Source organism: Gobio gobio (genome assembly GCF_949357685.1).
Source record: "Gobio gobio genome assembly, chromosome: 10".
NCBI classification, from domain to species: domain Eukaryota; kingdom Metazoa; phylum Chordata; class Actinopteri; order Cypriniformes; family Gobionidae; genus Gobio; species Gobio gobio.
The window spans coordinates 52,945,228-52,959,488 of NC_137116.1; the positions used below are offsets into that span (position 1 = coordinate 52,945,228).

General features: G+C 39.8%; 1 protein-coding gene across 1 annotated transcript in view; it reads right to left on the minus strand.

Annotated features, from left to right (window-relative positions):
- The window catches only part of grm6a (glutamate receptor, metabotropic 6a), a 177,071-nt gene that overhangs the window by 153,505 nt on the left and 9,305 nt on the right, over positions 1-14,261 (minus strand). Inside the window, exon 2 of the mRNA XM_079827992.1 lies at positions 8,168-8,767. Coding sequence (XP_079684118.1) covers positions 8,168-8,725 — 558 coding nt within the window. The 5' untranslated portion in view covers positions 8,726-8,767. The remainder of the gene's footprint in view (positions 1-8,167; positions 8,768-14,261) is intronic.

The following is a 14,261-nucleotide window of genomic DNA, read 5'->3' on the forward strand; positions in this document are numbered from 1 at the left end:
GGGGCATAAAAAAGTCGCGGCCCGTCGGGCTCGGGCAGAAATGCAGGGCTCTAATATACTGACTTTTGTGTGCTGTGCTGTGCTATGTGCATGCATTTATTTCGGGTTAACGAGTTTGTTTGCCCATATAATCTTAAGATATTTAGGTTAAGCTTATTTGGCTTGCTGTCTACTGATGAGGGGCTCGATGAAGCAGTTTCAACACGAGCTCTGATATACCCCCATAGTGACTAAATGATTATGTAGGGCAAGGTACCTAAGATAAAAGTGGAGTTTGGGGAGGTGGTGGGATGCTGGAACATCTGAGACATCTGAGGTAAGCAGTTGTTTATATACTCTGGCTGTTGATTGGAAGATTAGATGGGCTCGCTCCTCCCTAAATTACGTTTGGAACTTCACTTATTTTCATGCACGCAAATACACAATGTCAAGAGATGACATTGCCTGTGATGTGGACAAAGTCCTCAGGCCGGACTAACATGAAGACGTGATGCTGAGGCAGAATGAATCTCTCACTGACTTTGAGTTTTTTAACCTTTTTGGCTTTTGCAGTTGGGTTCACAGTATTCAAGTGCTGAATATACAGACAGTCAATAGGCCTACTATAAAATATACAGTACAAACAGTGCATATAGTTCACCTTACTACTGTAAGTTGTGATTACTACACTTTTTTACGTAATTGCAACATTTGTATACTTTGTTACAATAAACTTTTTGTCTGTAACTGCATGCTTTGGATGCTGTGTTCTCCATTATTTTGATGTAGTATCTACTGAATGATCTGGCCTGCGTTTCTCAAAAGCATCATAAGCCTTGATCGTAGAGACCATTGGTGGCAATTGTTCTACGATCAACTTAAGCTTACGATGCTTTTGGGAAACGCAGGCCTGTAGTGTTTTATTTTTTGACTGATGCGTATAAGATCAGAAAGCACAGATAAAATGGTTTTGAGGCAATTTTTACTTTTGCCAGAAGAGTCAGATTAGGTTTTGTGTTTAAGGTTTTGACAAAGTGGCTGATGGTTTTGAGCAATTTAGAAAATCTATATTGTCTGTATCGACTCTGAACTGGCTTATTTTATATAGATGGTTTACACTGTAAAACCGAATAAGTTGGCAAAACTAAAAAAATATTGATGCAATCGGTTACATCAAATGTTAAGCAGAACTTGCAGATTTGCATTTTGTACTCATACATTTTAATTGCTCTTAGCATTAAATATTTAAGTAAGCTAATTCATACATTTAAATTAAAATATTTTTAGTAGTGGAAACTTGGCTAGCTTTAACTAGCTAATTCAATAAATGCTACCTTGCTAATTGGTAAGCCAATGCTTTGATGGCATTAGTATAGCATAGCACTTGCTTAATGAAGACAGCAATATAATTCATTTAACAAAAATCTTTTCTAAAACTAAGCTCATGCTCCATTTGTCACCGTGATGGTAACCCCTCCCCCCAAAAAACACAAGATAACAGAAATTCTTCTAAACTAACAGCAAAGCATCCAAGACTACTAAATCTCCTGCTTAACATTAATCTTGCACACACAAAACATTAAATAACACTTAATTTTAGCATTTACTCTCCCTTTTGAGTGTCATGGTAGAGCTTGCTGGAAAAAATCCCATCCCATTTTCAGTTAAATTTAAGTTAGTTTAAATTAAAAGATCATAAAACTCAGAACAATGAAACAATCCAGATTACTTAAAATGTGTCAGTTTTGTGAACTCAAAAGAAAAATAAAGTTCTAAATACTCACTAAAAGTTCCTTTGATTGAACTAATTAGTTTAATTTGAGTTGACTCTACTCAAACCAATTCGTTATTGTGAGCGTTAGGGTTTGCAGATATAAGTGTGAACAATTTCGAGTCGTTGTGTGTAAACAATGACAACTGTGTTGCAAAAAGAGTGCATGAGATTTGCAAATGGTGCATAACTGCCTGAACCTGTTTAAGGTTTTACACAAAGAGTGATTAACTGTCAGAACAATCGCCGATCATCACGGCCTTTGTTCACAAATGAAGTACAGGCTCTTTATAGCTAAATAATGCACCACAGATGGGCTAAGGGAGCTCAAATTGTAATATGATATTCGAAACAGCTTCTCTTGGGGTCTTAACCAGAGTACAGTAAAGCGCATATAGAATCCCTCTGACTATGTTGTCTTGTTCCATTAGAGAAGAGCTAAAAAAAGCTTTATTAGTCTGTCACTCGGTCGACTCTCATAAAATCAATTTCCCATTTCACCTTACAAAAGAGGAAAAAACCCTCTACATGCACTGAGAACAATATGTCCACTTTTCATTTCGCTCCAAACATAAGAACCATGTAGGAAGGGATTTGAGTCTTGTGGAACCCGAGGATATAGGGAGCGAGATAGCCCTCTCAAAAAAGCTTACACCAGGGAGGCAAATCACACAATTCGTCACAGAGATTCTCTCATTCTCGGGCAGGGTGTCCAATGCCAGGAAGCCATGTGTTCTCAGATGAGTCTAATATTGCACTATGAAGGAGCCACCCAAGAATGACCCTCTCGGGAGGAAGTTGGAGCCGTTTCAGGACGAAAAAAGAATAGTTGTTAACACTTGTTTCAACCTCCCCCCTGCTTTTGTTTGCTAAAGGAAGACAGGTTTTGCTTTGTTGTGGGTAAAATTCTGATCATAAATACTTGCGGTTGCCAATAATGCCCAATCACAACCTAGTCCCTGCCAAGCTTTTCAGTTCTCGATGTAGTTGTTTCTCCATGCTTTTGTTGTAGCAAACACGCAAAAAAAAACTCTGACTCTAATCTTCGTCCAAATTGAGCTTGATCCAACAACAATGTACTCACCAATTTTTCAGACAAGCAAATTGGACACTGAGTCACAAGTTCACTCATGAATTGAATTACTCACAGGAGAATTTACTCACTGAATTACTTACAGGAAATGTTTAGCATTGGGCTGAGATGATAAGAGGTCAATGTGGGGTTTAAATCCAACTACAACATTTGAAACATAATAAGAAGATGCCACAATAATGACAGAGTTAGTTCAACAATGCAACATAAAATATCATAGGGTTTTAAAGCTCTGTGTGTTTGGATGAGGATCACTAGATATGATTGCTGCTCAAAGTGAACGTGATATGCAATGATAGTTTCGCCCACCACGGCGAGCATCATGGGAGGTTGGCATTTCGAGATGCAGATGAAAGATTTGTATGAAACACATGGAGCTCTGTAATGTCAGCCCGGTGTTATTGCGCCATATTGCGCCATATTCATGACTGCTGCTCAAACAGCACAAACTACCACTGCAACATCATTTGAGCATTGGAAGTTTGCTACTGCATAGGATCAGAATCTAGAGCTGTAGAGAATAAAAATCAGCCTGAATGCTTGCTGGATTTAAGACAAAGCCGAACTAATATTTAAAAGCCTGCAGGATACCAGAGAGCTAGAGGCCGACAACATGATTAGTTGGCCTCTCTAATCCTCCTCACCAATTAACACCAGCCCTCACGAAAAAGAAGTTTATTCAAGTGTGCTATTAGTGTACTTTAAACTAAAAATAAGGAAGTTTACTTTCAGCCTACTTTTTACGTACATATACTTAAAAGTATAATTAAGTATTCTAAGTATACTTGCCTTGTAGTTGTGTTTACTCACTTGATTGAGTAGCCTATTAAATAGTTTTACATAGTGTCTTATAAACTTGCATTGTTTGAAGATATTGATTTATAAAGAAAACAGGTATGGTCCTAATTCTGGGTGTCTAGTCCACTGGTAGTGTGGGAATTTACTTCAAATCTACTTTACATTGACTGAAATTTCAAGGCTGGCAAGATGTTGGGTCTGGGAACACACCATTGGCAGGGCTCAATCCGAGGGGCGGATTAAACGGTTGTCTTTCAAATTCCCTCTGCACGCAATTGGATACCGATACAACCAACCAGAGCAACGAAGAAGGTGAAGCGGAGCTAAGGCTAGTTGATAGATTAAACTTTTGCCGTATCCGGTCGGCAAAACTCTGAACACATCTTCCTTTTTTAAGAATGACTTCAGTGCTGTTCTTTGTTCTTCCCTCAAAGAAAAGCTTAACTCCAAGTCTTCCAGAGTCGCGGCCAAAGCCGTTTCGAAAGGCCGCTGTTCGCCAGCTTCTTTGTTTTCAAGAAACACTGCTGCAACTCTGCCGTGATTATGTTAAGCCCGCCCACCGACTCTAAACACGATGTGATTGGCCTGACCAGAGTTTATTTTTTCCAGCTCGCAAGCCAACGGAGAGTTGCTAGACGCCCTGGCCGCAAATGATATTTGCTGCCACTAGGGTGCGTCTAGATTTCTAGGCTATGAAATTTCAGGCTATTCATGTTTTCACTGTTATATGGTAGGGGGTGCTATTACGCATCTTCTGAAATTGTACAGGATCTCCGGATCAAAACACAGGTGAAGAAGAAGCAGAAACAAGTGAGAGAAGATTGCTTAAGCACATGTAAAATAACGAAATCCTCAAACATTAAACAGCATATAAGTTCAAAACTGCCTAATGTTACTGAATTAAATGTTGAACCCATGAAAAATAATCAACTGCGAAGCTTTGGGGATGTTGATGGACTTGATCTACTTAATCTGTGTTTTGATCATCGCTCTGAATCTGATCTGTGGATTCGGACGGCAATTAAATTACCACACAACCTTGGTGTTTGTCTAAAAACAGTAGGTAATTCAGTAGGTGGGAGAAAAACACTGACATTCTGGATTCAGACGGCAATAAAATCACAGACTAACCACTGTCAAATAGGGCTTTCGACAAAAATGTGATTTTCTCAGGTTTTTTAAACTTACCCACATTCAAGTGTTGATAATGAAGGATGCATTAAAGTAAAATAATTATTTTTTTAAATGGAACGAGTTCAAGTACAGTTAAAGGTATATTTCAAGTATAAAAAATGAATACCTAAATTGAAACATATATACTTAGGCCTGATTTCACATACAGGTCTTAAATTAAGCCAGGATTAGGCTTTAGTTCAATTAGGACATTTAAGAAACATTTATAAACATGCCTTAGAATAAAACTGGTGTGCATCATGAGACAAAACATGGCACTGACTTAATTTAAGATATTTATATAAAATGCAAACATGCATTTTAGTCTGAGATCAAGCCTTGTCTGTGAAACCGGGGGTTAAAATACAAAAATAATATATGAATTGTAAACTATAATTATGATGTTATGTTCACTTAAAGAAAAACTAGTAGTTTACTAAGAGTATAATTCAAAGTGTACTTTTATAAACTAAAAAATGTGCTACAAGTATTAAAATAGTAACTTATAAGATCACTTGTAGTACAGATGCAGTACAAATGAGAAACGTAGCTGTGACCTAGTAATGTCACAGCAGTAGTTGTCCCTGCCACCATGTTGAAAGTTTATGGCACGCCCATCTTAGGAATTTGGGTATCAAAATAATTTCCGAACTTCGGTAAGCACAACATCAGAGAGCGTTCATGTGCAATTTTTACCTAGGAAACTTGTATTTACAATAATTCCGATAGCATGTGAAGGCAGCATTAGTCCCAAGCAGCATTGAAATACTGTTTACTACATTGATATCAGTACACTGTAAAAACGTATTGTGATTTTAACGGTATTTTACTGTAAAAATATTATGGAGAAAAACAGTTAATTGGTTAACAGAAAGTTTCCGTACTTAATACGGTGAATAACTGTAATAGATCAAACCTTACATTTCATTTAATTTTACAGTTTTTGGAAGTGAAAAAGAACAAGTCATTGTGTAATTTACAGTGAAAACCCGTAAATTGACATTCCCAGAATTCCCAGCGTGACACTTCGCATTTGATGTATTTTCATTGCAATAACTATGTTTCTTCTTTGTTTTTTCTAATCAGTTATGTACATTAGGGTTTTATGTTACATCTGATGTTGGTAAATTAATGTTTATTGCATTTTTTAAATTTCATGTGTTTTACCATGATGGTGTTTAGTGTTTGTGTGAATGACACTGAGCACCTTCTATATATTAGTATTGTCCTCTTAAAGGGGTGGTAAAACACACTCTTTTGAAGGCTTGATTGTGTTTGTGGGGTGCACTGTAACATGTGTTCATGCTTCGTTTTAAAAAAAATTGCCTTATTTTTCATTTATTTGACCTTTATTCTACACTGCTCTGTCCCTCCTTGTAAAACGGTCTGATGCTTTCCGGGTTGTATGAAGCCAGTCCCTCAAAAATACGCGATGGGCTCTGATTGGTTAGCTGGCCCAGTGTGTTGTGATTCGCTAACCGCAGTGCACGTATGTCGGAAACGTCACGCCCCTTACCTTTACCGGAGGCTGTGCTTTGGTCAGTATTGGAAACAACGGCGTCAATAAAACCATACCAATCTGAGCCCGAATCAGACCCAGAACATTTGAGTGAAGATGATCGAGCAGAACCTGTTCAGTCCTCAAGAGTAAAGACTGCGGATCTATAATGGCTACTGAATGGCACTTTAACTTTTGTATTTTTAGAACGATTATAGCCAAATATCTGTCGCAAGAACTATTAACCCAAAACGAACACTAAGCACTGGCTTTACTAGTAAGTTAGCCAAATCACACACAGAACCATGTTTAGCATGCCTGTAGATAAACAATACATAAAAGCTCTAATCAAAGAATCATTTACACTAATGCCAGGTTCGCTGTTGAGATTTTAACGTTAGTGTTTGTAACGTTAGGTGTTCGTCGGATAACGTTAAGTATGAATGAGCATTTAACAGACTGGTTTGCAGAACAGTGTTGTCATCTGTTTACTTCCTTGCTACAACCTATTACAGGAAAACACATCGATGAAAAATAAATCAGACTTACAGGTTGTGGCCCGTAAACAGCTTCTGTTTGTAAATCCAGCTTTCAGGACAAGCCGTTGCGCATATCCTGTATTGAACTCGCGAAGTTTGTGGAAGTTGTCTTCCGTGAAATGTGCAGCGCGCGCGTCCTGCATCCACGCACTGGCAGTGTTTTTTTCCACGCAGCTGACTTTGTGCAAATCCGGCATTGTAATCGCGAAGACGGTGGTGTTTTCCTCCATGAGATGTGCTGCAGGGAGCCCTGCGCGCGCCTGATTCCCCGCTGTCTCATACACACGTGCATATAACATGTTGTATGTTAAACGCTCTGCAACGCACCCCCGTCCCAAGGAAGGCTGAACAGAGCAAGAACCCCAGACCTGCAATCCGGATGAAAATAACAGCGTTTCCTCGGCATCGCGGCAACAACACTCCAGCCTAACTATACCACAACAGCGCCGCGATACAAAATGGCCTCACCCCCCCTTATTTAATATTCTCAGAGGAGGGGTTTATGTAAATATTGAGCCTGTTGATGTCACCAACCCTGGAGGAATGTGTGTAGTCGCCTGCTGGCCGTTTGCTGTAGTTCTTAGAAACTGATTTCTTTAAAAGCAAATATCTCCCTTTGCTTTAAACTTTGAACGTTGTAACTTTGCAGATGTTGTTTATGCTCAAGCAGCAACATTACACGCTAGCTAAAGTTAGAATAGTGAAATCGTGGTTTACCACCCCTTTAAAAGCTACTTGTGATGAGCTTTGATTCATCACGTGACTCTCATCTCCACTGTGATTGGTGGTTGTCCGTATATATCAAAGGTACATAACAGATATTAGTATTTCAATAGGTTGGTAATTTAACATTATTTCAGTTAATGAAATATGTTTTTTTACCATAAATTGTTTACAGTGTAATCATAATCATTACAATATAAACCTTTAAATTATACGGTTTTGAACTGTAAAATAAATTAAAAAATTTAACCGTAATTATTACATTATAAACCTTTAAATTATATGGCGCTGTCCCTAAAAACCTAAAACGTAACTGCCGTATTTTTTACGGTAAAGTTCTGGCAACCACAGCTGCCGTTTTTTTACAGTAAATTTTACGGGGATTTTTTTTTACAGTGTATACTTACTACATAAAGCATACTTAAAAATATACTTGAATATTACTTAAGTATACCTAATAAAATGAACATGAAGGCCAGTAGGCATTGAGATCCTATCAAGCATCCATTTTGAAGCAGATTGACAGATGTGATAGAGAAAACACTAAGGTAAGGGTGTACAGAGGAATAATATACATGTAGATGTGTTCTCACCTCAAACAATCGCAGGACATTGGCCACCATGATGGACACCGAGCTGCCTGACGCCCCTATCACGCCCACCACACGCTCAGGCTTGCGTATGATTGGTTGTTCGCCATTGGAGCAGCGGATGTCAGACGTGTCTTTCTGAATGAGAGCTTGGACAAATGTCAGAGACTGCTCTAGAGCGTAAGTGTCCCTGGAACATGTATCAAGAATCCGGGCCCCTAGTGTGATGTTGGGCAGTAGTTCTGGGTCGCTGTTGATCTGGTCCAGTGCGTACAGCATGGCCTCCATCCGATGGATTCCTTTTTCTTTCTTAATTTCTCCACACGGGACCCCTGCGGGACCCCTGGCGTGGACTGGGAAAAGGCCTCCCAAGGTGATGTCCCCAGGGATTTTGATGGAATGTGGGTGCGAGTGGTGGTGAACCGATGAACACGGGCTTAGCCACACCCACAGAATCCACAAGAGGCGTGGCCATGTGGTAGAGTGACAGCTGCTCCAGCTTAAAACCCGGAACATCCCGACCTGATGGTTCGGTAAGAATGGAGGAGGGTGTGACGTCATAATGAATCAAACACCACAGTGTTCATCCACTATCGGAGGCACCTGTTCGAGATAAACAAAAATATGAAGAAGAAAAGGGGTGCACGTATTAGTGATGCTTTCTTTGTCTAAACTAGGGGTAAACTGCTGGGGGGGTTAATTGCGATAATTATTATTATCATTGTTATTATTATTATTAGTGCTATCATTAATCACAAAGAATTGAAGACAGGCATGTAAAATGTAATGAAAAATAAAATTATTAATAAACTGTGAGTGTATATATATATACTGTACATATACACATGCATTACGCACACACATATATTTAATCGCGATTAATAAAATCTAACAAAAGTACGCGTGTGTGTGTGTTTGTTTTTGTGATTTATGAGGACACAAATTTGTATAATGACACAGGTATTACACTGGTATTACGAAGTAAACATTAAATAGGAGGACATTTCATATGTCCTCATGTTTAAAATAGCTTTAAAAACATGCAGAAAACATGCAAACAAAATGCAGAATGTTTCCTGTGATGGGTAGGTTTAGGGGTAGGGGTAGTGTGTGTGTGTGTGTGTGTGTGTGTGTGTGTGTGTGTGTGTGTGTGTGTGTGTGTGTGTGTGTGTGTGTGTGTGTGTGTGTGTGTGTGAGATGGGTAGGTTTAGGGGTAGGGGTAGTGTGTGCGTGTGTGTGTGTGTGTGTGTGTGTGTGTGTGTGTGTGTGTGTGTGTGTGTGTGTGTGTGTGTGTGTGTGTGTGTGTGTGTGTGTGTGTGTGTGTGTGTGTGTGTGTGTGTGATGGGTAGGTTTAGGGGTAGGGGTAGTGTGTGCGTGTGTGTGTGTGTGTGTGTGTGTGTGTGTGTGTGTGTGTGTGTGTGTGTGTGTGTGTGTGTGTGTGTGTGTGTGTGTGTGTGTGTGTGTGTGTGTGTGTGTGTGTGTGTGTGTGTGTGTGTGTGTGTGTGTGTGTGTGTGTGTGTGTGTGTGTGTGTGTGTGTGTGTGTGTGTGTGTGTGTGTGTGTGTGTTTTACTGTAGAATTCTAAATTCAAATTTATTAATAATAATAATTATTTTATTTTACATTGCAACTATAAAATTACAATAATACTATTTCTGGCTGCCTTCAATTATTTATTGCGATTTCCATATGACAATTTTGGTTTTATTTAGTTTAATCATGCATCCTTACTCAAATAAACTCATGCTCGCATTCCCTTTTGAAGTAATTAACCACCCAGCAACCCAGACCACCCTAGCAAATTGCAACACACACACACAAAATAACCATAATCAATCAACCTGGCAACCATCTCACGTCAGAGTGTGCTGGAGCAAACCTTGAAACTTTTGAAAACTTTTGAGTTTTAACTCTACATTCTTACGATGCACAATTCCCATCAAAATCAATGGATTCACAACATTCTCTAATGACAATGCTTCTACAGTAGTGTTTTATGGAGAAAACCATCTCTGACTATTCATGCACAGTGTATAACATAAGAACGCATGTTTCATTCTCAAAGCATCCACTGGGAAAGGCACTGCACTGAAACACTGTGAATGGAGAGTGATATAGGCTGGCGTGTGGTGAAGCTCCAGGGAATGGATCCCAACTGCTCTGATGTGTACTGATTGTAAGACCAGCTGTGGTATGAGTGCCTCTCCAAAGGGTTCAAGGGTCATGGAAGATTGAATTTGTTCAGAAAGCAGCGACAGAAAAGACAGAATTCTCCTAAGAATGAGAGAATCTGTAGCCAGTAGCTAAAATTTCAATTCAATAAAAGTTCACTTTGATGTTGGGAGTACATAGAATAATGCTCTTCTCTATAGGATGATCAGTTACTCAGAGATGGAAGGAAGAGAAATCCATCAGGGAAAGATGAACAGACCTGTATATGAATGAATATAGATAGGATGAATCACAAGATGGAGCTTCTTCAATGATTTTGACTACTTTGTCCCTGTAGACATTCAGAAAATAAACTAACTAGGAGAATTCTGTCACATTTGTCATTTTCCTTAATCAACAAATGTCATCTCCAGCATGTCTCTAATGATTTCGTTTCATACTGTAGCATCCTGCGGAAAAGACAGTGATGGAAATAACATCACTGGAAAACATGTCTTTGCGGAGACTAATTTCATACCAAGCATTTTATGCAACCTAAATATAGTCTGAAAAGGGTTGTCCTTATTCTCTTAATGAGTCATCCCAGCAGGCACCTGACGTCAGATTGACGTTGGTCCCCAACGTCGGACAAACTTTGCATTGTGGTTGAAAATGAAAATCGGGTTGACGTCACAACCCAACGTCATATTGATGTCAATCTCCAACGTTGAGTTCTGACGTCAACGCGATTTTCATTTTCAACCACAATGCAAAGTTTGTCCAACGTTGGAGATTGACATCAATATGACGTTGGGTTCTGACGTCAACCCGATTTTCATTTTCAACCACAATGCAACGTCTGTCCAACGTTGGAGATTGACGTCAAGATGACGTTGGGTTCTGACGTCAACCCGATTTTCATTTTCAACCACAATGCAACGTCTGTCCAACGTTGGAGATTGATGTCAACCCGATTTTCATTTTCAACCACAATGCAACGTCTGTCCAACGTTGGAGATTGACGTCAATATGACGTTGGGTTCTGACGTCAACCCGATTTTTATTTTCAACCACAATGCAATGTCCGTCCAACGTTGGAGATGGACGTCAAGATAACGTTGGGTTCTGACATCAACCTGATTATCATTTTCAACCACAATGCAACGTCTGTCCAACGTTGGAGATTGACGATGGGTTCTGACGTCAACCCGATTTTCATTTTCAACCACAATGCAACGTCTGTCCAACATTGGAGATTGATGTCAAGATGACGTTGGGATCTGACGTCAAACCGATTTTCATTTTCAACCACAATGCAACGTCTGTCCAACATTGGAGATTGACGTCAATATGACGTTGGGTTCTGACGTCAACCCGATTTTCATTTTCAACCAAATTGCAACGTTTGTCCAAGTTTGGAGATTGACGTCAATATGACGTTGGGTTCTGACGTCAACCCGATTTTCATTTTCAACCACAATGCAACGTCTGTCCAACGTTGGAGATTGACGTTGGGATCTGACGTCAACCCGATTTTCATTTTCAACCACAATGCAACGTCTGTCCAACATTGGAGATTGATGTCAAGATGACGTTGGGATCTGACGTCAAACCGATTTTCATTTTCAACCACAATGCAACATCTTTCCAACGTTGGAGATTGACGTCAAGATGACGTTGGGATCTGACATCAACCCGATTTTCATTTTCAACCAAAATGCAACGTCTGTCCAACGTTGGAGATTGACGTCAAGATGACGTTGGGTTCTGACATCAACCCGATTTTCATTTTCAACAACAATGCAACGTTTGTCCAATGTTGGAGATTGACGTCAATATGACGTTGGGTTCTGACGTCAACCCGATTTTCATTTTCAACCACAATGCAACGTCTGTCCAACGTTGGAGATTGACGTCAATATGACGTTGGGTTCTGACATCAACCCGATTTTTATTTTCAACCACAATGCAATGTCTGTCCAACGTTGGAGATTGACGTCAAGATGACGTTGGGTTCTGACATCAACCCGATTTTCATTTTCAACAACAATGCAACGTTTGTCCAATGTTGGAGATTGACGTCAATATGACGTTGGGTTCTGACGTCAACCCGATTTTCATTTTCAACCACAATGCAACGTCTGTCCAACGTTGAAGATTGACGTCAACCCGATTTTCATTTTCAACCACAATGCAACGTCTGTCCAACGTTGGAGATTGACGTCAATATGACGTTGGGTTCTGACATCAACCCGATTTTTATTTTCAACCACAATGCAATGTCCGTCCAACGTTGGAGATGGACGTCAAGATAACGTTGGGTTCTGACATCAACCTGATTTTCATTTTCAACCACAATGCAACGTCTGTCCAACATTGGAGATTGACGTCAATATGACGTTGGGTTCTGACGTCAACCCGATTTTCATTTTCAACCACAATGCAACGTCTGTCCAACGTTGGAGATTGACGTTGGGTTCTGACGTCAACCCGATTTTCATTTTCAACCACAATGCAACGTCTGTCCAACATTGGAGATTGATGTCAAGATGACGTTGGGATCTGACGTCAAACCGATTTTCATTTTCAACCACAATGCAACATCTTTCCAACGTTGGAGATTGACGTCAAGATGACGTTGGGATCTGACATCAACCCGATTTTCATTTTCAACCAAAATGCAACGTCTGTCCAACGTTGGAGATTCACGTCAATATGACGTTGGGTTTTGACGTCAAACCGATTTTCATTTTCAACCAAATTGCAACATTTGTCCAACTTTGGAGATTGACGTCAATATGACGTTGGGATCTGACGTCAACCCGATTTTCATTTTCAACCACAATGCAACGTCTGTCCAACATTGGAGATTGACGTCAATATGACGTTGGGTTCTGACGTCAACACGATTTTCATTTTCAACCACAATGCAACGTCTGTCCAACATTGGAGATTGACGTCAATATGACGTTGGGTTCTGACGTCAACACGATTTTCATTTTCAACCACAATGCAACGTCTGTCCAACGTTGGAGATTGACGTCAATATGACGTTGGGTTCTGACGTCAACACGATTTACATTTTTAACCACAATGCAACGTCTGTCCAACATTGGAGATTTACGTCAATATGACGTTGGGTTCAGACGTCAACCTGATTTTCATTTTTAACCACAATGCAACGTCTGTCCAACATTGGAGATTGATGTCAAGATGACGTTGGGATCTGACGTCAAACCGATTTTCATTTTCAACCACAACATTGGACATTGCATTTTCAACCACAATGCAACGTCTGTCCAACGTTGGAGATTGACGTCAAGATGACGTTGGGTTCTGACGTCAACACGATTTACATTTTTAACCACAATGCAACGTCTGTCCAACATTGGAGATTTACGTCAATATGACGTTGGGTTCAGACGTCAACCCGATTTTCATTTTTAACCACAATGCAACGTCTGTCCAACATTGGAGATTGATGTCAAGATGACGTTGGGATCTGACGTCAAACCGATTTTCATTTTCAACCACAACATTGGACATTGCATTTTCAACCACAATGCATCGTCTGTCCAACATTGGAGATTGATGTCAAGATGACGTTGGGTTCTGACGTCAACCCGATTTTCATTTTCAACCACAATGCAACGTCTGTCCAACGTTGGAGATTGACGTCAAGATGACGTTGGGATCTGACATCAACCCGATTTTCATTTTCAACCACAACATTGGACATTGCATTTTCAACCACAATGCAACGTTTGTCCAACGTTGGAGATTGACGTCAATATGACGTTGGGATCTGACGTCAACCCAATTTTCATTTTCAACCAAAATGCAACGTTTGTCCAACGTTGGAGATTGACGTCAATATGGATTTTGGTTAGTTAACAAAACAACCTAAAACCAACAAAAGATCAATGTGTAATGATGTTAGAATTTGC